The 21335-nt window shown below is 42.5% G+C and overlaps 1 protein-coding gene across 1 annotated transcript in view; it reads right to left on the bottom strand.

Annotated features, from left to right (window-relative positions):
- The window catches only part of CDK14 (cyclin dependent kinase 14), a 312752-nt gene extending 296582 nt beyond the window's left edge, over positions 1 to 16170 (bottom strand). The window contains exons 1-2 of the mRNA XM_066317133.1: positions 15945 to 16170; positions 8926 to 8957 (exon numbers count right to left, since the gene is read on the bottom strand). Coding sequence (XP_066173230.1) covers positions 8926 to 8957; positions 15945 to 16035 — 123 coding nt within the window. The 5' untranslated portion in view covers positions 16036 to 16170. The remainder of the gene's footprint in view (positions 1 to 8925; positions 8958 to 15944) is intronic.
- Positions 16171 to 21335: the final 5165 nt, after the last annotated feature.

The following is a 21335-nucleotide window of genomic DNA, read 5'->3' as shown; positions in this document are numbered from 1 at the left end:
AAAATTGTGCTGAGAGTGATTGTGTACAATAATAATGCACTGGCAACAACAAGTTTACGCTCTCTAAAAGAAACAGGAAGATTCTTCAAACACATGTATGGAAGAACACCTTTTTGTACACGAGCTATCAAAGAAGTTCACATACAAAGAAAAGCCCTGCTGAGTACATGGCAGTAAGAAAAACATTGTAAGCCACTGGATTTCCTGAGTTGGCACATCAGTGAACATCTTCCAAAGCTACTAATGTTTTTATTTCTCAGCACTGAAGAAAGTGAACACTGAACACCTGGATTCTACTGAAAAATTTAATTAATTCAAGTGAAGGAATAACCTCAGAGGGCCCCGAACACTATCAATTCCAGTTGTTACTTAGAATTGGTTATAATGCATTATGTACTCTCTCAGCAGTCCTGCTTCCATCATTTAAGTTTCCAGCAGCATTCACAGGTAGTTTTACTTACTAAATTACTGCCAATATTTCATATTTAAATAACCTGTAATATTCAAGTTTGAATTTTTAAACCTGGTAAGGAGATTTTCCACATCTGAAACAAATGTAAGAAGTATTAGCAGGACTGACTCAACTGGCTTAGAGGTAGAAAAGTTTGCTGGAAGGGGAAAAATATAAATTCCACAATATACAGAAAAAAAGGTGTAAGGCAACAACAATTTCTTTAAGCTTTAATATCATCAAAATTACATTGATTTGTGTACATAAAATCCATTTTGTTTGAATAAGCCTGTAATCTCCTTTTTCTTATCCCTTCCAAATAATTAACAAGAGATGTCAATTGACTCAGAACTTGGATTACTGTGGATGGAATCCTGCAAATATATGGTTGTCAGCAGTATTGTGACACACAGCAGATGAGGCAGCATACACGCAGAATCTCTCAGGAAAGCTAAAATGTAGACAGAGATAATTTTCATTTAGATCCTTTCACGAGAAAAAGGTTTAGGTAAAGTCTTATGTCTGTTTGTAGTGTGGCTTGGAAGAAAAAAAAACCAAAAGCAATAATGTCTAAGAACAAAAGCAATAATGTCTAAGTACAAAGCAGATGGAAGAGAGAGACTATCAAGGAAGTGGCATGATTATTTCTTGCCTCACAATCAGGAGATTGCCCACAAGGCCAAGAACAAGAAGATATGGATCCCATATATAGCATATTGTGCTTTGATATTCTGTTTAATCTATCAATAAATTACTTTATCCCGTATGTCCCAAGAATATAAACAGCAGGACTTACACGTCAGCATACTTCATCAAAATAATAACTGAATATAATAGCTTATATTCAGACTCCACATTCCTGGAATGCAAACACCCTCTTATCTGATTAGCAGAAACATCCCAAAATACACATGCACAAATGAGAGAATTAGGCTTGGAAATTCATCCTCATTTTGCAGTGTTTCTCTGATAGCTAAAACACTTGCCTGCAGATCACAACAGAGCTATATATGTCAGCATTTTGGCCAAATCCTCACCAGTCACTGCTGCAGACATGGATTCAGACCAAGTTCTGCTCCTTTGCTCCATCCATTTTCAAAGAAAAGTTAAGCAAAGGACACAGGCATATTAACTAGTCACATGAACTCTTCTATCCAGTTTCTACAGAGAAAGGGGAGAGTAAGCAGGTTCACACTTGACTTTACTACTTTTCTCGTGTCATGAAAATACGACACACTTTCAAAAAGGTAGTAGGATGCACTCTCACCAAACACACCAGGCAGAAGAACATACAACTGAACATACTGATGGCTGGGGCAAAAATTCAAACCACTGCCACTCAACAGATGTATGGGATGCACCAAGATGAAAGCTCTTTTTCAGCTACAAAAGAGCTTTAATCTCAAACTTTCATCTCCTAAAGGTCAGGTCTATCCCCCAACATTAAGAACAATCCCTGTACTGAATGGATAGAGTCACTGCCAAGTAAATCTCAAAACCTTCCACATGGTCTCAGATTTTGCTTCAAAGCCTTGAAATTGACAAAACCAAGCAGCTATTTCATAGACAGTTTTTCTTGGTAGCTTTCCTGCCACTTCTCAATTACTTACCAGCTTGCATTGGGGTCACCTAGATCTGTTTCTGAAGGGTCTCACATATTCCAGAACCTGATTTATTTCCATGTGCAATATAACACAGGGAAGTGACAGGAATCCCTGATGACCATATAAATACTATTAATTCTCTGAGAAATTATGCAAGGCTGCCCAAGAGTTGGGCTTCTTTAAGCCACCAGAAGTTTCACAAACCAGTGTTTTTACAGAACAAAAGCCTCTGTCCCACAGAAGGCACATCTATCCCACAGATAATACAATAAGAAGCTTTAGCAGAATGGCAGTATTTGCTTTCTTCCATTCATGTTCTTCATTATCAGACTCCCCTGAAACACAATCGCTTATAATATTATCAATCTAGAGGAAACAATTTTTCGCTTTAAGCAGATGAGATCAACTTTGTAAGACCTGAAATGCTGGCATTATTCTGCTACAGATTCACACATATTAGCATCACACACCAGTCTTAAGAACCAAGACACATTTCAGATTTGGATTTTGTTGGAATGGCCTCATAGAGAAGCAGCAGCAGAGACTAGTAAATCTGTTGGGCAAGCTGATGTCAGCCATCTGCTGCTAGGGAACCACTGGACCAACACCAGATCCTCACAAGTGAAAGAGAACAGTACTGGGGAAAAGAAAACATAGAATTAGGAGTAGGAACAAAAACCATCTCCTGGGAAATCTCTGTCAAGTACAGGCTCGGGAGACAACATCATCCCCACCCATCTTCCCTCCCAAAGGTGGCAGTCTGGAAAGATCTTTATCAGATACACAAAAGACCTCTCTAACCCAAGAGGGTGGTCCTCCTTCAGGAGGCATCAGATTACATTACTGAGCCTTTACCTCCTTCTTGTCACCAAAAAAATATTTGCCTGCGTCATGCATCAAGTAACACTTCAAAAGCAACGACTTCCAATCCTGAGTTATCTTCTGCCTGGAATTATGTTTCCTCTCATTTGCTTTGTGACAATACATCTGAACAGACATATTTTTCCAGACACTTGAACCACATTTGTACACATTTGGCAAAGTAACCTAACCACCAGATGAAGTTTTTCTGACCCAGTTCCCTGGCATTATTAAAAAAATGCTTTGACATCTCTGCTTCTGGTGGTTTTTACCAAATTCAGTTTTAAGGGTTTTCTATCTCTCCGTCACCTGTGCACTTCTCACTCAAGCTACTTACTATAAATAAAATAGTAAAAAACCCGCAGAAAAGTTATTTAGTGTATTATGTGCCACCTGCATTATGGCATTCAAATGCCTCTTGTTCACGCTTTACAAAGCTTAACTTTTTTCCAACTACACCCTTTCCTTTAACTGTTCAAAGTCAAAATAATCTCTATGCAAAAGTTCTGGTTCAGAGATTGAATCCTTTAAACCAAGACATTTTTCATGCCAACATCCCACAGAGGGAGTAGCCTTTTTTATTTAGGGTAAGAGAGACTGTGAGAGCAAGCACATTACAGAATCAAGAAGTAACTTGGCAGAACTCCCTCCCCTTTCACACACTTCCACTTCAAACGCACAGAAGTTGTTCCATGATTGAAATAAATGAAATTTGGCTTCCTCAGAGTCGGACACTCTAAATGTAGTGAGGAGTAGATGAGTATTAATGATTTTGCTGAAGTCAGAGTATTCATAACATCTCCAACCACATTCTTATATGCTCACAAGAACTTGCATTTCAGCTTCTCCATTAGAGGAGATTCTTATCTCTGCCCCTCAGCCAGCTCACATGCTTTTCCACCAAGCATCTGGTGTCAGCCAGCTTCAGAGTTACTGAGTGAAGTCAGAGGGCACTACACATGCAGCAGGTACAATCACAGTATCCTAATTTCCTAAGAAAGATGGCCTTAAAAAAAAGGTGCTCTTGATATTAGTAAAAATTAACACTAAACTACAGCTAAACAATAGCAATAAAACTCACTATAAAGAAGTAATAATCAAAGAAATTCATGTTTCTTTTGAGTCTGAAGATTATTTTCTTTTGATTTCATTGTGACACTGATATTAATTTATTTAGTGTGCATACATATGACTGAAGGACTTAAAACATGATTTAAGTCCTCAGAGAAACCAACAACAGAAGGACAAGAACCAACAGCTTGTGACTGCTGACAGTAATTTAGAAACAAATCATAATAGCAACCAGCTAACCAAAGGAGCAGGTTACTACCAGCCTTGAGATGGGTTTAGTCACAACATCAACACTGGCTGTTATTCCAAGAAATATGCTACAATTCGGCAACTTGTTATTGGCCTTGATCACATTGTAATGAAAAATAAATTGGTTCCATAATTATAACGCAGAGTGGACTTGTTATACCAGTGGTCCAAATACATCAAAGCCATCCTGCATAGCTGGAAATCATTAATCTAAACTTTGACAAACTACTGAACTACTTGTATTTTATCACAAATAAAATGTTCATTCAAGGAACACTAATTTGTTTTTAGACTGCTCTTTTTATGTAGTGCTGCTCTTCAGAGGTGTTCACTTTCTATCATGATCTTCAGCATAGATAATCAGTGCTTTGCCTAAAACAACAAAACAGATGCTAACTGTGCCAGAACCTACACTCAGAGTGAAACTCAGGTAGCTTTGAAAAACAGGGCAGCTACTTTGTGGGGGGAGGGTGGTTCACAGTTCGCTGTTTTCAGAGACTAGATAAGGTACATTTAAGGACACAAGGAGAAGGCACCTTACTCAAAAAACTTTGAAAGCAGGCAAGAACAGCCCCTCTCCCATGGTACTTCATGACAGAGGAAACCAATCCACAAACCACTGAGAGCATCGAGAACCTTCCCACTGATGTCGGCACGTACTGACACAGGCCTGTGTTTCACTTCCTACAGTGTGACCCGTGTGACAAAAAGGAAGAGGCTAAACGTTAAAAAAGAAAAAACAGAACCACACATTTACTGCTTTGAATGAAACACCACGGAAGTGGCCTGTATCCACTCATGTATTCATGAGTCTCTGGAAGATGTCACAACATCTTAGGAAGGTGTGCAGGCCACCACTAAATCCATTAAATTGATTAATTCAGAGTTCTAATGGCTCAAAACAAAGGCTGGCATCATTTACAGAAAACTGTTGGGTTTTGTTTGTTTGTTTGTTTTTTTAATTTAAAATTTAATCAAAGCAACACAGCAGCAGGTACTAAAAAGTGAGAAATCTTACACTACTCCTTCACACTATTGTTGTGCTCTGACCTTATGGGTAGGACTAAATACAGCAGTAAGATGCCCGAAACAATTCTACAAATAAAAGTATTTTCTAACACATAACTTATTCACAGGATTCACTGTTCACAATTCTTTTGGTCCTAATTTACTTGAGAGATTAATTTCATAACCGACAGAAAGCAATTATGTGGTACACTTGCTTGTCATGTTTGACATCTTAATTTTTAGTAGTTTCTCTTCAAAAGACAGACAACTTCCTGCAGTGTTGTACATTTTCAGCTACTGCAAGCAATTAAAACAGGTAGAATTAAGAGCCACTGAACTGCTCAATTTATTCCCTCAGTTCCTGACAGACAAACAAGCAAGCACTTCATGTAGCACCTACAATATGCAGAATGAAGTGACAACCTATTTAGCTGCAAATGCAGACCTTGCAGCTTTAGAAGGGTCATCTTCCTCTTCATGCTACTTTCTCTCCTTCAACAGAGATTTCAGGTCCCTGTTGGCCAACTTCTGCTCCTGGTGTTGTGGTCACAGCTTGAAAGGCTAAAATATGAGTCCTCCTCCTCTACCTGTCAAGAGCAAAAAGTCACTCTGCAAGTTCATGGCTCCTTGTTCAAGCACTGCTTCACAGGTCAAATTCCCTTTAGGAAAGGGGAAACACAGGCTGAGAAGAGATACACAGCATCTGTCAGCAACATAAAAGAGCATCTTTTCACTAACAAGGAGAATGTGCTGCTTGTAAAATGAAATTTCTGTTCCAATAGTTGACTACTTCATTTTCTGCAGTAGGAGAGCCAAAGCTGATAGCTTTGGACAGCTTGGAAAACTACTTCCTCTCTCTTTTTCTTATCTGACATTCCCACTTATTGTCATCTTAACTTTCTTCATAACTGTTTCCCTGTTATATCAACACTACATATACAAGCCAGAAGACTAGATCACTTTTTTTAATATCATGCTATGGTCATAGTAGTGCTTTTCAGGATGGCCTCCAAAGACCAATATGAGCACCCACTCCTCTGCCCACAAATACTGTCTTCCTTAGAAGTAGGTGTTATTCAATCAAGTACATTATTGTTACCAATGTCTGTTTCATCTTCTGATCTGAAGGATGTCTGAAAAGAAAGGAATTAAGCGGTACTGGGTACAGCTCATTCTCTGATTCACACTTTAGACTAGAAAATCACCAAGAACTGTGTAGAATTTGAAGAACATAAATAGGGACAATATAAAATCTCAACACACTTTTCTTTCTTCTAAGAAATGACACCTAAAACTATGGAACCAATTGATGCAAATGTCACATCAAGCACTTCCATATTTACAGGAAATATAAGAAAATTCTTTTGTGTACCCTTCCCACTGGATGTTCTTTACTGCCTCTGCAGCAGCTCATTGCAACAATCTGTCAGATTCCATTAAAAACATGTTTGAAAGATTATTTCTCCCTCAACCTCCTTGAATTTAAAAAAAAAATTGCTCAAGTTATCAATTTGCTCAAGTTAAAGAAGAGAACCAGGTTTAAAGAAAATAAATGCAACTGCAGATAAGCACTCGTGGGGAAGCGTAGGGGCATCCGTGGACGGCAGGGACAAGGTACTCTGCAGACCTGAGATATTCTAGAAACACATGGTTTTATTGCAAGGGTCGTGGGTAAAGAGGCCCTGCTTTTAGCCCCCAGCCTCGGCTGAAGCCCCAAGGAGAGAGGGAGAGAGAGAGGGGGTTTGAGGTAAGGGAGGTAAGAAGAGTGCCAGGGTCAGGGCGGGAGGACAGAGGGAAGTAGGAGAAGCAGAGGAGAGAGCAGGCAAGAGAAGGAGCGAAGAGGCAAGAGAGAAAAAAGGGGTGAGATGAGAAGAGGCAAAGAGATAAGCAGTAAGAGAATAAAAGGTAAGAGAGTAAGAGAGAGAGGACCTTGTTACAACACATTATGTCTCCTTTTGTGTTGAATATTCTAATTTACAGTGACCAACCAGAGCAAGATACAAAACCTACAGACTTTGCATGCAACCTATGAGAACTACTAAATTACCATATCATCCTGTATTCTAAACTCTAAAGACTACTCTTCTTATCTACTTTTTCCTTGATGCCTTGGCAGGGTGGAGATCGACTGCATTCTTGGGTCCTTTCCTTTTCTGTCCTTCAACCTATCTCCAGTTAACCACCATTTTCCTGCCTGGCATGCCTACATCTCAAAGCTGGCCTTCACCTCTATTTCACTCACAGATTTTATATCTCCAGTATTTCTTACCAGACAATCATATCCATAGGCCTTCCTGTCCCATCTTTCCCAACAGAGAAGGGAAAAGGGACAGAAGAACTGCTAACTTCATATGACAATGCTTTTTAATAGATCCTTTCAAATTCTGAAATTTGCTTACTGAGTAGGCTATAGCACAGATATACCACTGCAGCCTTCAGATGAAAATACTGAACAGAATCAGACCAGATTTTTAAAACAAGAATTCAGAGTTTACTAAACACATATCTGCACCTATTTGCACAGGTGTAACTTATAGGGAGAAATCAAGTTCCATGAGTGTTAGAAGAGAAATAAAACAGTCAGGACCACTGCACAATGCAACAGAGTTCCTGAAAAGAGACCCCATGACCTTCACTCCAGACCTGAAAGGGGTCAAGGTGAGTTACAGCTTTTGCAATGCATGTCATAAAGTCACAAAACATTTCTATTGTTACTGCTGTATTTGAGCATCAGTGTGATCTGTTTAGAAAGAGATGGAGTCTGATTTGATCCAGAATCCAGGACGTTACATCATCATTTATTTATTCTAGAATCTGGCATTACACAACAGCTATCTCGCTCTGTTCAGCCAAGAATTTAAGCTTACAGCAGGCAATGAAGAAGAAATGCCAGAAGCGTAACATCAACACATGAAAATACTTCCATTTGCTTCCAGCTATGCTGGCAGAGGGAAGGACAAGGCCAGCATTGACTACAATATGACCAGTCCTCACACCAAGGCCTACACCTCCTCCTGCATAAACTTGCTCTGAGGGATAACCTGCACTGCCCTGGAACTTCCAAGCACAAATTGTGAGCAGCGTATTTTAGAAGTTAACTTGGGAATCATATCACAGATAGGTCAAGATCCCAAACTGATTAGACTGAATATTCAAGTATCAGTTTTACCAATAGACTAGATGCTCGTTTAGTGCTGTTGGGTAGGGTTTCTTTTTAATTTCATAATAAGCATTTCTCTCAGCTGACATATTCAACCTCGGTTGACATATTCAGCAAGAAGCAAATGCAGAAGCACTTTACATAAGGTGTTCTCTCAGGAGTGATGTTTTTTCCCTGCCTGTTACAGCACAGGCATACAGTTACAGGAATTATCAAGGGCAAAGTTCTACAAAGTACTTTCCCTGCACGCAACATTTCTCAGCATCAAACAGTTTTAAATGGCCACTTTTCTTAAAACATTCATTTGTATTACATTAAAAAAAGTCCCCTAAGTGTTCCATCCAGACCCTTTCACTAACAAATTCTTCTGGTAGTTATTTAGAAAATGAAAATATGTTTGAGCAATATGTATGTATTCACATGTACATCATAACAGTACTATCTGTGGGTTTCTTCTAGCACCAGTGAGAAATACTAAAGGCATACTTGGACTATGTAAGATACAAAGACATTTAACCTACCTCATCAAAGCTGCTATCTTCCTTCTTCAAGGCTTTAAAATAAAAAGAAAAAAGAAATTATTATCTGTCCTGCTTTTCAGTGAACACAAACCACCAGAAAAGAAAAGCAAAAACAAACAGAGCATAATTTTCTTGTTCCAATACGAAAGAACAGGCTGGCATGAATAACAATTTTATACACAAAATCTGAATCTGTAAATGGAATGTAGAACTGCAGAGAGTTTCTAAGAAAGTAAATTTACATATTTATGAAAAATATCCTCTCAGGTTAAAGAAAATAAGAGTTCATAAAGGTGGGTTTGGATTTTTTATTTTAATTCCTGGTGAGTGTGAAAACTCTTGATGGAGAGCTTGACTGAACTTCAAAAAGAAAAAATATAACAAACACCTAACTATGTATTCAGTTTATCAAGTACTAACTCTTTATGAAATAGGATGCATTCTAACATGCTTTTATCCTTTTTCTTTCATAATTTTTAGTATGACTTACACTAAAGCAGAAGAGATTTCTTCCTGACACTGTAAACAAGCAATTAATCAACAAACACAGGAGAGAAAACCAGTGCAGAAAATACGTGAACTGGTAAGAAAATGAAGACAAAAATAGTTCTGCAGTTGTAGCAAAGGTTAGGCTGATGAAAAGTTCCCCTTTAGTCTACTGGACACCTTTATTGAAATATGGAAAAATTAATTTCTCCAAGTCTGCACTGAACTGTGTCAGTCTGAAGGTACGAGACTGGCTCTCTTTCTCAACCAGACCCAGGAGGGATCGCACTCCGTGTGCTGCACGCTGTGACCTGAAAGTGCTCTTTGTTTCCCTCTCTTGAAGAGCTAAAATTAGATAAACTATTGCATTGGTGATTGCACTGTCTCCTTTCAGTCTAAATCACAAAGGTTTTCAGTTTGAGGGAGGTCATCGGAACAACCATGCAACTCATACAGCGCTGCACCAGAAGGGTCCTTCCTCATCATTTAAGCAGCATAATGTTTCTTTTCTGCATAGTTCTGCAGGAGATAAATATTTAAGCACCTAGCATGGTTGAGGCTCTAGATTCCAGTAGTTCCTTTTCTCTTTTAGATGCTCCTTCTGCCTTCAAATCACTAGTAATTTCTAAACCTCTTCCAAATCTTGTCTTCAGGAGCAACCGTGTTATAAGCTTCAAAAACAGAAACAACCAGAAAAAAAAAAAAAAAAAAAATAAGACACCCCCTCCGAAAACACCCAAAACCTCAAAAACCCACAAAAACCAACCAAACAAACCCAACCACCCAAAAAAAAACCAAAAAAAACCCCACCAAAACAAAAACCTTAACACACAAATAAAAATCAAAACAAAAGCAATGCCAAAAGTGTAGAAGCTGTATCAGAGGTGGTACAGAGGCAATACCACCTGTGCAAACAGTGCTGCACCTCCAGAACCTCCACTATGGGCAGCAAGGCACAAATCCCAGTTATCTTTGTACAGAAAAGCAGGGAATGTCCAGCCTTCCTTTGCTTTTCAACTCCCATTTCTTAGGGACATGAAACATGGCTTCCCTCAAACCTTTGAAGATCACTGCTTTACAGTTACTCATCTAGATTTCATGCTCAGTGGTAAAAACAAGGGAACAAACCCTGGTATTTTGCTGAGGAGATCTGAGGCACACATTGTACATTTTGAGAGTTAAATATATTTTTACGGTTTTGAAAGGCGATCAAAAACATTTTCAGACTGCCAGTAGCAAGTACTCAGAATTAAGAACCAGGAAAGAGAAGAAGGGATGGGGAAAGGGGATGGGGAAAGGGGATGGGGAAGAGAAGGGAAGGGGAAGAGAAGGGAAGGGGAAGAGAAGGGAAGGGGAAGAGAAGGGAAGGGGAAGAGAAGGGAAGGGGAAGAGAAGGGAAGGGGAAGAGAAGGGAAGGGGAAGAGAAGGGAAGGGGAAGAGAAGGGAAGGGGAAGAGAAGGGAAGGGGAAGAGAAGGGAAGGGGAAGAGAAGGGAAGGGGAAGAGAAGGGAAGGGGAAGAGAAGGGAAGGGGAAGAGAAGGGAAGGGGAAGAGAAGGGAAGGGGAAGAGAAGGGAAGGGGAAGAGAAGGGAAGGGGAAGAGAAGGGAAGGGGAAGAGAAGGGAAGGGGAAGAGAAGGGAAGGGGAAGAGAAGGGAAGGGGAAGAGAAGGGAAGGGGAAGAGAAGGGAAGGGGAAGAGAAGGGAAGGGGAAGAGAAGGGAAGGGGAAGAGAAGGGAAGGGGAAGAGAAGGGAAGGGGAAGAGAAGGGAAGGGGAAGAGAAGGGAAGGGCAGGGAAGGGCAGGGAAGGGAAGGGGAGGGGAGGGAAGGGGCGGGAACGGAAGGGACGGCAAGGGAAGGGAAGGGCAGGGAAGGGAAGGGAAGGGGAAGGGAAGGGAAGGGAAGGGAAGGGAAGGGAAGGGAAGGGAAGGGAAGGGAAGGAAGGGAAGGGAAGGGAAGGGAAGGGAAGGGAAGGGAAGGGAAGGGAAGGGAAGGGAAGGGAAGGGAAGGGAAGGGAAGGGAAGGGAAGGGAAGGGAAGGGAAGGGAAGGGAAGGGAAGGGAAGGGGAAGGGAAGGGGAAGGGAAGGGGAAGGGAAGGGAGAACCCCCAATCCATGAAACTCTTTTTAAGAACACACATCTAGTCTTCTCAATTACCATTCAGGCCACAGTGACATAAAAGCTATAAATTAGTAAATGACGCACCTAGGCTGTGCTGATAAGCTTTTCTCCCTTACCAAAACACAATATTTTCACATGACCAGAACATTACAGGAATAGCTAAACAGGTAGCAAAACAAAATTCATAATGTAAGAAAACACGAAGAAATGGGAATCTGTGATCCATTGCATAGATCTGGCTTGTCTTTAGCTTCTACCTTTGACTAAAATGGGGCTTTCAAGAATCACAAAAAGAGTATGAGAGTTCTGGCCACCCATTTAATGAGATTCTGTTTAATAATAATATCACTCTCAATCAATTCACTACATAGCATCTCCCAAGGAAGACACCAAGGCAGCATATTTTAAAGTACAAACTATACTAAAAATACCTTTTTCTCCTTGATGCAATCTTTTTGTTTTTAAACTGTTAAAAATTTTTCTGCTGAACTAAAAAAAAAAAAAAAAAAAAGCTGTTTACAAATGAACTTCTCATTATCTCAGGTATGTGAGCTATGTGGATGTACATCAGAAGAGATTAGTGGAGATAACCTTTGTATCAGTGAGGAGCTAGCAACAAAGCCCAGGGATGCTCAAGATTGCTTTCAGCACACTGTGATCAATCCCAGCACTGTTTTCTCTCTGTCTTTCTTTCTTTTCTTCCTTTCTTTGTAAGCTGGTGTTAGTTTTTGACTAAAGAAACTCATAAGAAAGCAGAACTGAAATGGCATGAGCTGAAGAGATCTCAAATGTGATTATGGTACTCTACCAACTTCAACAAATGCACAGCTAAGAACTCTTCACATAACTAAAAGATGACTATTACTTTTATTAAATTATTCACTAAAAATTTAATTACACAATTATCAAAGGGCAAAACTAGGAACCAAACCTAATAAAGGTTTAAATGCTAAATTAAACAGTGAGTCAACTGAATCTCTAAAAGTTGGATAACATACAGTTAGTGTTCACTTATACGGTCAATGCAGTCTGTAGGCAAGGAAATCAAAATTTTTAAACTAATATGGATGTTCATATAAAAATGAATAGGCTGGCAGAAGCTTATGAATGAAAAGAACTATTTATATTTTTCATATTCTTAGCAATGTAAGTTCTTTATGATGAGATAACCTTTAAGAGAGACACTCCTTGAAACATCAGAAAATTTCTGCCAGGAGAAAGGGTACCTAAGCTTCAAAGACAGTTCATTTCTCTAGAACTGGAAGCATGCAATTTCTGCAGAAAAGAGCCACCCTGCAGCACCACAGGCCACACACATTTCCCCCAGCACACCACAGCACTGCATCATCCTCTGCCAGATTTGCATATAATGGCACAAAGTGAATGCTCAGGAAAAGGCTCACTGAATGGGCAATTTCACACATCACGATCTTCAACTCAGCAAAACAACCATTTTCAATATTAGGTACTCTGAAAGTTAGAGGACTGAGGACTGGTTTTGTTTGATGAGACAGATCTTCATCACTCTCTTCCAGGAAAGCTGGCAGCTGCTAAGCATCAGTGCATAGTTAAGAAAATGGGTCAAGTCTTCCTGAGGCTGCTGTTGGTACCCTTTGGGCCTCTGCTGTGCCCCAGGAATAACTACACTGTCTAGAGATGGTGGGGAAATAGCTTCAGTTGTTACTTAACATACTTTACTGCACTGTAAAAAAATCATAAATTAATTGCAGCCAAAACTTCTCAAATTGAGAGGATTAGTTGGTGGGGAGAAGTGGGCCTGAAATACAGTTTACTGAGTGTTAACCTGCAAGCTAACATAAACTTGGGTATCAAAATCTGGGACCTAAGTCTGGGGTCTTGCAGTATTGAGAGAACTGCATCTGGTAGACAGAATGCCACCAACACTGGGGGAAGGCGTAACAATGCTTTATCATCTCAAGAATGATCATCAGATCTTTCCCACTGCAACACACGAAGGTTTGCCTCACTAATTATTTGATTCAAACACCATAGTACTCTCACATCTTTCATATGACTATGCTCATGATACTATGTTGTGTACCTAAACCTACAAAAACAGAGACATTGAAGCGGAACAGAAGAAGTTAATATATCATCACTGCTTTACAGAATCATAGAATGGTTTGGTTTGGAGGAGACCTTAGAGATCATCCCAAATCCCCTGTTACAGGCAGGGACAACTTCCACTAGACCAAGTTGCCCAAAGCCCCATCCAACCTGGACTTCATCACTGTCAGGAATTTATTATTTATGACAAATCACAACTGAACAGATCACTGAAAAAGTTACAAATTAAATACATGTTTCATTTGTAATTTGCTAACCATACCAAGCAACCAGCACTTACAAAAAGAGCTTTAAAACCCAACTGTCAAATACTCAGAAAGATTTTTTCCAATAAGGTTTTTGCTTTCTCTCCTTCACTTCAATATAAGAGTTAAGTACAGCATATGTTTTAACCAAGGATTTCCGGGCATATAAGTTTAGAATTTCTTTGCTTGGGCTTATCTGTGTCTCTGGCATCAGAGAGTGGACATCTTCAAACCTCATACAGATAAATCAGAAGGTTTTTTTCTCAAAGTGCAGTAACCAGAATGATGATCAATATATTTGAGCATCTGAAGACTGAACAAACTTGCTGGTAGCAGCTGTGTTTTAATCACAAAACAACCACCAGCAAACAAACAAACCACATACCAGACCACACTCCTACACTTCTGCACATATACACACAGAACTGGAGGAGCTTGTAGACATAAATATCCGTGTATCTAAAACCAGGCCAGAGCTCCCAAGGAAACTAAAAGCTTGTTTAATTTGTGCAAAATGACAAAAAGAGATGATCACCCAACCGAGCCAAATAAAACAGGCAGAAATTACCAGCCAGAGGGGCCTTGATCCCTAAAAGGCATCAACGGGACTGTCACTGTTACAACAAAGCAGCATCCTCATTCAAAACATTTTCTTTGTTAATGACTTCCACCATTAGTAAAATCCTTTCACACAGTTCTGTGGAAGAGTGTCTCTCTGTGTTTATACATGCACAGAGACACACACCAGACCAAACATCTGACTGCTTCAATTTTTTTTCTTCTAATCAAAAGAAGTTAAATGTATTTTACAAGTTTAAGACTGATAATAGGTGGAAGCTGTTTTCATATGGAGACAGAGAGAGTGACCTGATATCTGCTTTACAACTGTAACTTTGCATTGCCCCCTAAAAACTCTGTGGTTTACAAGTAAGAATAAGCTTTTCTCAGTCTTTTTCATCCTGGAGTAAGACAATGAAAAAATACCTGATTTCAAACACAATCATCCACTTAAAAGCTTGCAGTGCTTGAATGCATACACAGCACGCGAAAATTTAAAATGCCCGAGTGTGCCAGCACATCTCCTAGGCAGGGTTATTGGGGGAGAACCAAAGCCACAGCTCCTGGCTCTGGCACAGGCACTTCACACCGTCACCGGGACAAAGCAGCTCTGCAAGTTGGCCCACGTCTGCCAGCCGGACTGACTGTAAGGGAAGACCTCCCAAATGGACAACGCACGGGTAAGGACTGTGGAAAGGCCCGCAGAGAAGGTCTGCAAGGACAGAGGCTGCTGCATCTGCTCTCGTGTGTTACAGCACTTCGTCCAGCTGCTCCGTCCCACCAACGAGGGGACACTTCACACCTCCTCTGAGGTACCTTCCCTCCCTGCTCAGCTGCGTGCTGATGTCAGTGGGAATTAATGCTTTAAACAGTGAATTAAACAACATAGCGCGCCGAAGACTAAGAGAAACACCAGTCCGAGCAGACCAGAACTCTTTGGCATTGTTCTCAATAACAAATTCAACTGCAAGATAAACTGGTGTCAAAACGAAACACGGTGCGGTGGCACCGGGAGGTAACACGCCTGGCAGTGGCATTCAGATGACGCTACCTCAGGATGCTTTATGTCAGTGACAGGGGAACAAGACTTCACAGCAGATGACAGATAGACTTCTTTTGTCTAGCCCCCTAAATCACTGGGCCGCTATTACCTGCTTCAGCATCTCGCATCTCAACTAAAAACGACCTGCAGCCCGTACAAAAAATAAACTGCCAGACCTGCAACAAAACGAAAATAACCGACTGCTTTCTGTTGAGGTTTCTCTTTGGTAACGGGGGCGCGTGAGCCAACTCTCATTTACAGTTTGTTCTTCCCAGCCGATTTTGGGCTAACTCCATCACAGACCCATGCAGCACTGCTGGGGCGACCGGAGCTGTTTATTTCCCAAGCTCTCCTCTCAGGAAACGTTTTTGGGTTTTGGCGTCGTCGCGGGTGTTCCCAGCCCGGCAGCGCTGAGCCCGCCGCCCCCGTCCCCTCCCTGCCGGGACCGCCGCGGCCGGGCAGCGCCGTCGGGGCCCGGGACTCACCTATTCGGCCGAAGCTCTCCGATAAAGTTCTCCGCAACTTTTTCATCCTGCTGATCTTCTCGGCGGACTGCGAGTCGATCATGTCACACATCGGGGGGCGACCCGCTGCCTGCCGCCAGCCGCCAGCCCCGCTGCCCTGGCTCCGGGGCAGACACCGCCCCTCCGGCCCGGGGCTCTCCCCGCGCCCCGAGGAGCCTCCGGCCGCCGCGGGACGGGGACGGCCCCGGTCCCGCCCGGGAAAGGAGCCCTACGCCGCGGCCGCCGGCGGTGCTGGGCTCGGCGCCGGCAGCGCCCCGCTCATATCCCCGCGCCGGCCCTGCCCTGGGCGGCCCCGGCACGGCCGGACACGGCGGGGCCACGGCAGCGCCCGGCCCTGACGGAGCGGCGACAGCGAAGTCCGGCGAGGGGCTACGAACGCCGGCGGCGAGAGGGAGGGCGTGAGGAAGGGAGGGAGGGTGCGCTGAGAGAAAGGAGGAGGAGGAGCCTGGGCGGGCCGGGCAGCCCCGGGGAGGAAGGGCGGCGGCGGGGGCGTGAGGGGGACCGGCGGGGAGCGCTGGGGCCGGGCCGGGGGATGCTCGCTGTCCGCGGCGCGTCCCGGGCGCGGGAGGGATGCGGCGATTCCCGCGGGGGGCTCGGGGCAGGGCAGAAGGCGGCGGAGACACCGCGGCTGTCCGCGCCCCGCTGCTGCGGCGCTGCCCCCGGGCTGACGGGCGGTCTGGCGGTGGAAGGAGGCACCCGGGGCCGGGGCACGCTGCCCCCGCTGCTGCGCTGGGGCGCGGGGGACAGGCACCTCGCTCGGCGAGAGCCCCCGGGCCCTCAGGATGAATCTTGGGGTGATCTCCCCGTGCGTCTCCAGGCACAGCCAGATAATGTGCCTTCAGGTGCCTCAGCCTGCAACTAATGAGTGTTGGGAGCTTTTGATCTTGTTAACTCAATTGAACCAACATTATTGAAAAATTAATCGGTTTAACCCATCAAAATGGATAGTCGTGTCTAGTCTAAAGTCTCAAGTAGGTACTTTTTGAGAACAATATGTTGGGTAAGACTTTAAAGCCCAGGTCTTTGTGGTTCAAATTGTATTTCAATGCATGTTATCTGGTTAAAATGAACTTGGGCTTTAATGAGGCTGCCTAACACAATTTATTGGGATTACACGGTGTCTAAGCTCAGTTTCAGAAGCACATTTGTCTAGACAAGTGTTAGGTGAATTGGGTTCAAGCCATCTGCAACTCTTTGCTCTGGGGTTGGGATTGAGCCTTTCTATTACAGTGCAGCAGGGGTGGACAGTATGCAGCATCTTGAAGTGGAAATCTATTGCAATTTTCTATTTTAATCTACTATATGGAGAATATGCATGTATCTTTTGTGGCACATAAGATAATGGGAACTTGTCCTGCCATATAGCAGTACAGTAGTGCTGTTAAAATGTCTTATGCATAACCTCTGAATGTACAGACAGCTTGATAAAAAGGTTTTTGGAAGTGTGAATCCTCTTGACCCTGCTAGCATCTTTGAAACAGGAGCTAAAATGGCATTTTCAATGTTGGCTATGTCATTTTATGGAAGGAAATTGAGAAATGGTGCAAACTGGAACCTTGCAGAGAGCAGTGCAGAGAAAAGGAGGAGAAATAAAAATTAAGAAGAAACAGACAAAGGCACTAGAAGGAAAAGGGGAGTGAGGACAAAAGTGCTTAAGGATGTTTAATGAAATATATTCAAGAAAATTACATTTAAGTCCTTAATAATGGTTGATGGTTTGATCTTTGTCTGAATCTGACGTTACTACCCTTGTACTTAGTGGAGAAAAAAATGCCATCATCATAAATAAAATATTCTGGTGCAGGAGCTGAAACTGAGTTTCAGCATCTGAGCCCTTTGCATTTTCTGTGTGCACCATTCACTCCAAGTAGCTCTGTGTTTGGCTGAGACTTGTACCAACACTGCTACAATTCATTCTGTGACTTGCTTTCAGCAATTAGGGTATCATTTCTGAGAGCTTCTTAGGAACCTGTAATTAACCATGCTTAATTGATAGATGCTGTCTTACCTTGTGAATTAGCCAAGATCCTAGCACCTAGTGAATTTGCAAAAATATTCGCTTTTTTTCTCCCTATTTCTAAGTAAACTATCACTTGTGAAGGACAAATCTCTGCCAGGCTACTGCAGTTCTTCTTTCACAGAAAAACAAGCAACCCAAAATTTCTGAGAAGCATCTCTCTTTGCAGCTGCTTGGGAATGATGTACAAGCATATGTCAAGGTCTTTTAAATCAATGAAAATTTTGCCTAAATTAGACACCAGTGTGGTGCCAAGTGAGAGAAACCTAGGTTTTGTCTTCTGAAAATTGTGCAACCTCAGGATGCAGAGCTGTTACACAGACTTTCTCCGCCAGAGGAAGGACAAGCTTCCAGCTGTGCACAGATTCTCCAACTGCACCCTGCAATTTGTGTCATTCTTCCCCCCATGGTCTTTATTTGGTAGAAATATTTCTGTGAAAGTCCTTCTTTGTTCTCTCCCCAACCCAAACCTCTTCTGTTTCCAAGGGCAGTAGTATTGAAAATTCATTGAATTCAGGAATGTGGAATCACTTTTGTAGCTTTAATCAAGATAATAAGCTGGTGGTTCTTTCCTCTCATCTCTGTATTTCCATCATCCATCTCAGGAAACCAGTAAAGCCGAAACATGCAATTAGCAAACCACAGAGATAGGAGCTACTCTGATGTTGATGTTTTGCTTCCTTGTAGGGACAGGATTTCAGCTCTGTTTTAAGTCTTTCAATTTGTGGCATAAAAATTAACATGAAAAACATGCAAAATGATGTTGTTGTTTGCTGCCTTCTTCCACAAGCCTTTACCAAGTTAAAGCATGTTTGCATTTAATGGGGCATCTGTTTTATAAAAAGCCAGGCACATTATTTACAGCACCTTTTCTTACATCAACTCTCCAAGAAACACCCTAAACAAAAACTGCTTTGCAGTTGCTTTATGACCCAGGCATCTCCTTTCCTGGCTTTGGTAAGAATTCACTACAAATCCTGGCCTCTGCCGCTGACACTGAGTCATGCTGAATCACTCTGCGAACATAAGTATTATCAAGTGCAGGAAAAATAGTTGCCAAGATATCACTTGCAAGTTGGACAAGGGGAAACATTTGCCTCAGTGTATCATGCAAGCCAGGAGCCTCATCATTTCGATGTTTCACACTGAGGTGTGGGTTATTTCTGAAGAAGGGGAGAGAGCAGGGCTGGCAGTTTGTTCATCATAGTGTAAAAGAACATATTGTTTGGAGCTGGGAGCAGCGTGGTCATGGGCCTGGAGCACGGGGTGTGCCAGCAGCCTCCCTGCCGCAGATGGAGCTGTGCTATTCATTACTTGAAGGGTAAGATGAAACGACAGAAAAATAAATCCGTGATGCATGGTGCAGATGGTGGCTTGGGGTGTAACACTGATCTGTGCACTCTCCAGATCTCAGGGCACTTGCTGTTGATTTTATGGGGTAATTTTATGTGGTCCAAGCTCTCTCTAAACCCCGGTGCTTGTCGTGTGTCCCCCCACCCACGACCCTTTGACACTTCTTAGGGGCTCTCAAAAGGTGGTGTACTTAAGTTACATTCCTGGGCCAAGTGTTTGAATTTCAGAAAGCTTAGGAACACATAAACAAGCAGTGTGTGTTTGTGGAAGAGGTAGTTAATGGCATTGATTTGGAGTGTTATGTGGGCAGAGTAAGACCTTGCATGAAGTGGTCTGTCAGAGGAAAGCAGTGAGGCTCTCTAGGGAGACAAAACAGTCCATGTAACTCCTCTGGGGAGAGCACTGTGTTGTCAGGCCTTCTGCTGCCAATATAAAGTAGATTTTCATAAATCTACCTTGCTGGAGACATTCTGCATTAGGCCAGTCTGCTCACCTTGAAAAGATCTCTCTGCTGCAGCATCTGGGACATGAGTGCTCGGAGCTGTGTTGGTTGTTAACACACAGCAATCCTTTCGTGACCCTCCAGTGATGAAGATGGATGTAAAGTCACATAACACACCCCCCTCCTCTTCCCCCCTCCCCCAATCTCACTTTCACTTGTCCTCTAATAATACTCAGTCCAAGATGACTATTATCTGAAGAGAAAGCCAGGCTCTGCTAATACAAATGGTGCCGTATCCTTAGGGACATGACCTTTAAGCTCTGCTAGCAAAATGCATTAGTGACAAAAATTAAACTTCGGCAATAGCAGAACAATATGTGTGTAATCCGCATCCACATCATAACTTGTTCCCACAAAAAGTTCTCAGAGCTGATGTATTTGATGTTGCCTTATTGGTCATGGTCATTAAATCCCAGTTTTTATCCACCCATGGAAATTTTTCCCCTTGTTGATATTCCATGCATCCCTGCTGCTAGACGGAGGACACAGAGGCCCAGGTGTTGCCTCTCCAGCCTGGCTGCTATTGCCAAAGCCTGCTCTGTGGGGTAAGAAGGGATGAGTTAAGGTTCACACACATGGTTCCAAAGGTACAACAGGAAGAAAGTGTTTTTCCTGCTGCCTTATATCCAACTGCTGATTAGAGGTGACCTGCTGAGCCACCCGTGGTTTTACACCTCTAGTACCCTCTCGTGGTCATTTTATTTCATGTATTAACATATGGGGGCACTTGTTTTCTGTCTCATTCCTACTTTACATCATCACATCAGGGGTTAAATGGCTGCAAGTGAAATACAACATCTTTAACCTTGATGCTTGTAGTTCCTTGTCCCTGTTAGGCAGCTTCTTTGTGGTGTTTGTGAGCAGTTAATTCCCGAGGAAGGTATGGATTCTTTTTGGCTTGGCCATCACACAAAGTTGTGGGTTTACCCCCGTGGGCGGCTGAGCACTGCACATCTGCTTACTCACATCCACAGAATGGAAAAGTAAAAGCAAACACAAGAAAAGTCGGGTTGATAATTTTTTAAGCAAAGAAGTGGAATAAGAAAGAAAACAAAAGGTAGGTGATGCAAAGGCAATCACTTGCCACCTCCCCCAGCCAGAGTGGTGCCCAGACAGTTCCTGAGGCAAAAGGCCTACCTAAACTCCACTCCTCTCCACTGCATCGCTGAACATAATGTTATATGGCATGGAATATTGCTTTGGATAGTTTGGGTTGTATCTGCTTGTATCACGTCCCCATCTCTTGTGCATCCCTAATCTATTCACTGGTTGGGTAGCAGGGGAAACAGAGGCAGCCTTGATGCTGTACAAAGGCTGCCCAGCAATAAAAAGAGTCTATATAGCAACATTGTTTTCATCACAAATCCAAAACACAGCATCTTAGGTGCTGCCATGAAGAGCATTAACTCCATCCCAGCCAGACCTAGTACACACAGATTTAGGAAAATCACACTGAGTACACAACGTGTAGGAAAAAAAA

Source organism: Sylvia atricapilla, chromosome 1, assembly GCF_009819655.1.
Source record: "Sylvia atricapilla isolate bSylAtr1 chromosome 1, bSylAtr1.pri, whole genome shotgun sequence".
Classification (NCBI taxonomy): Eukaryota; Metazoa; Chordata; class Aves; order Passeriformes; family Sylviidae; genus Sylvia; species Sylvia atricapilla.
Note: the sequence above shows the minus strand (reverse complement) of the source record. Positions and strands in the feature narration are given on the sequence as shown.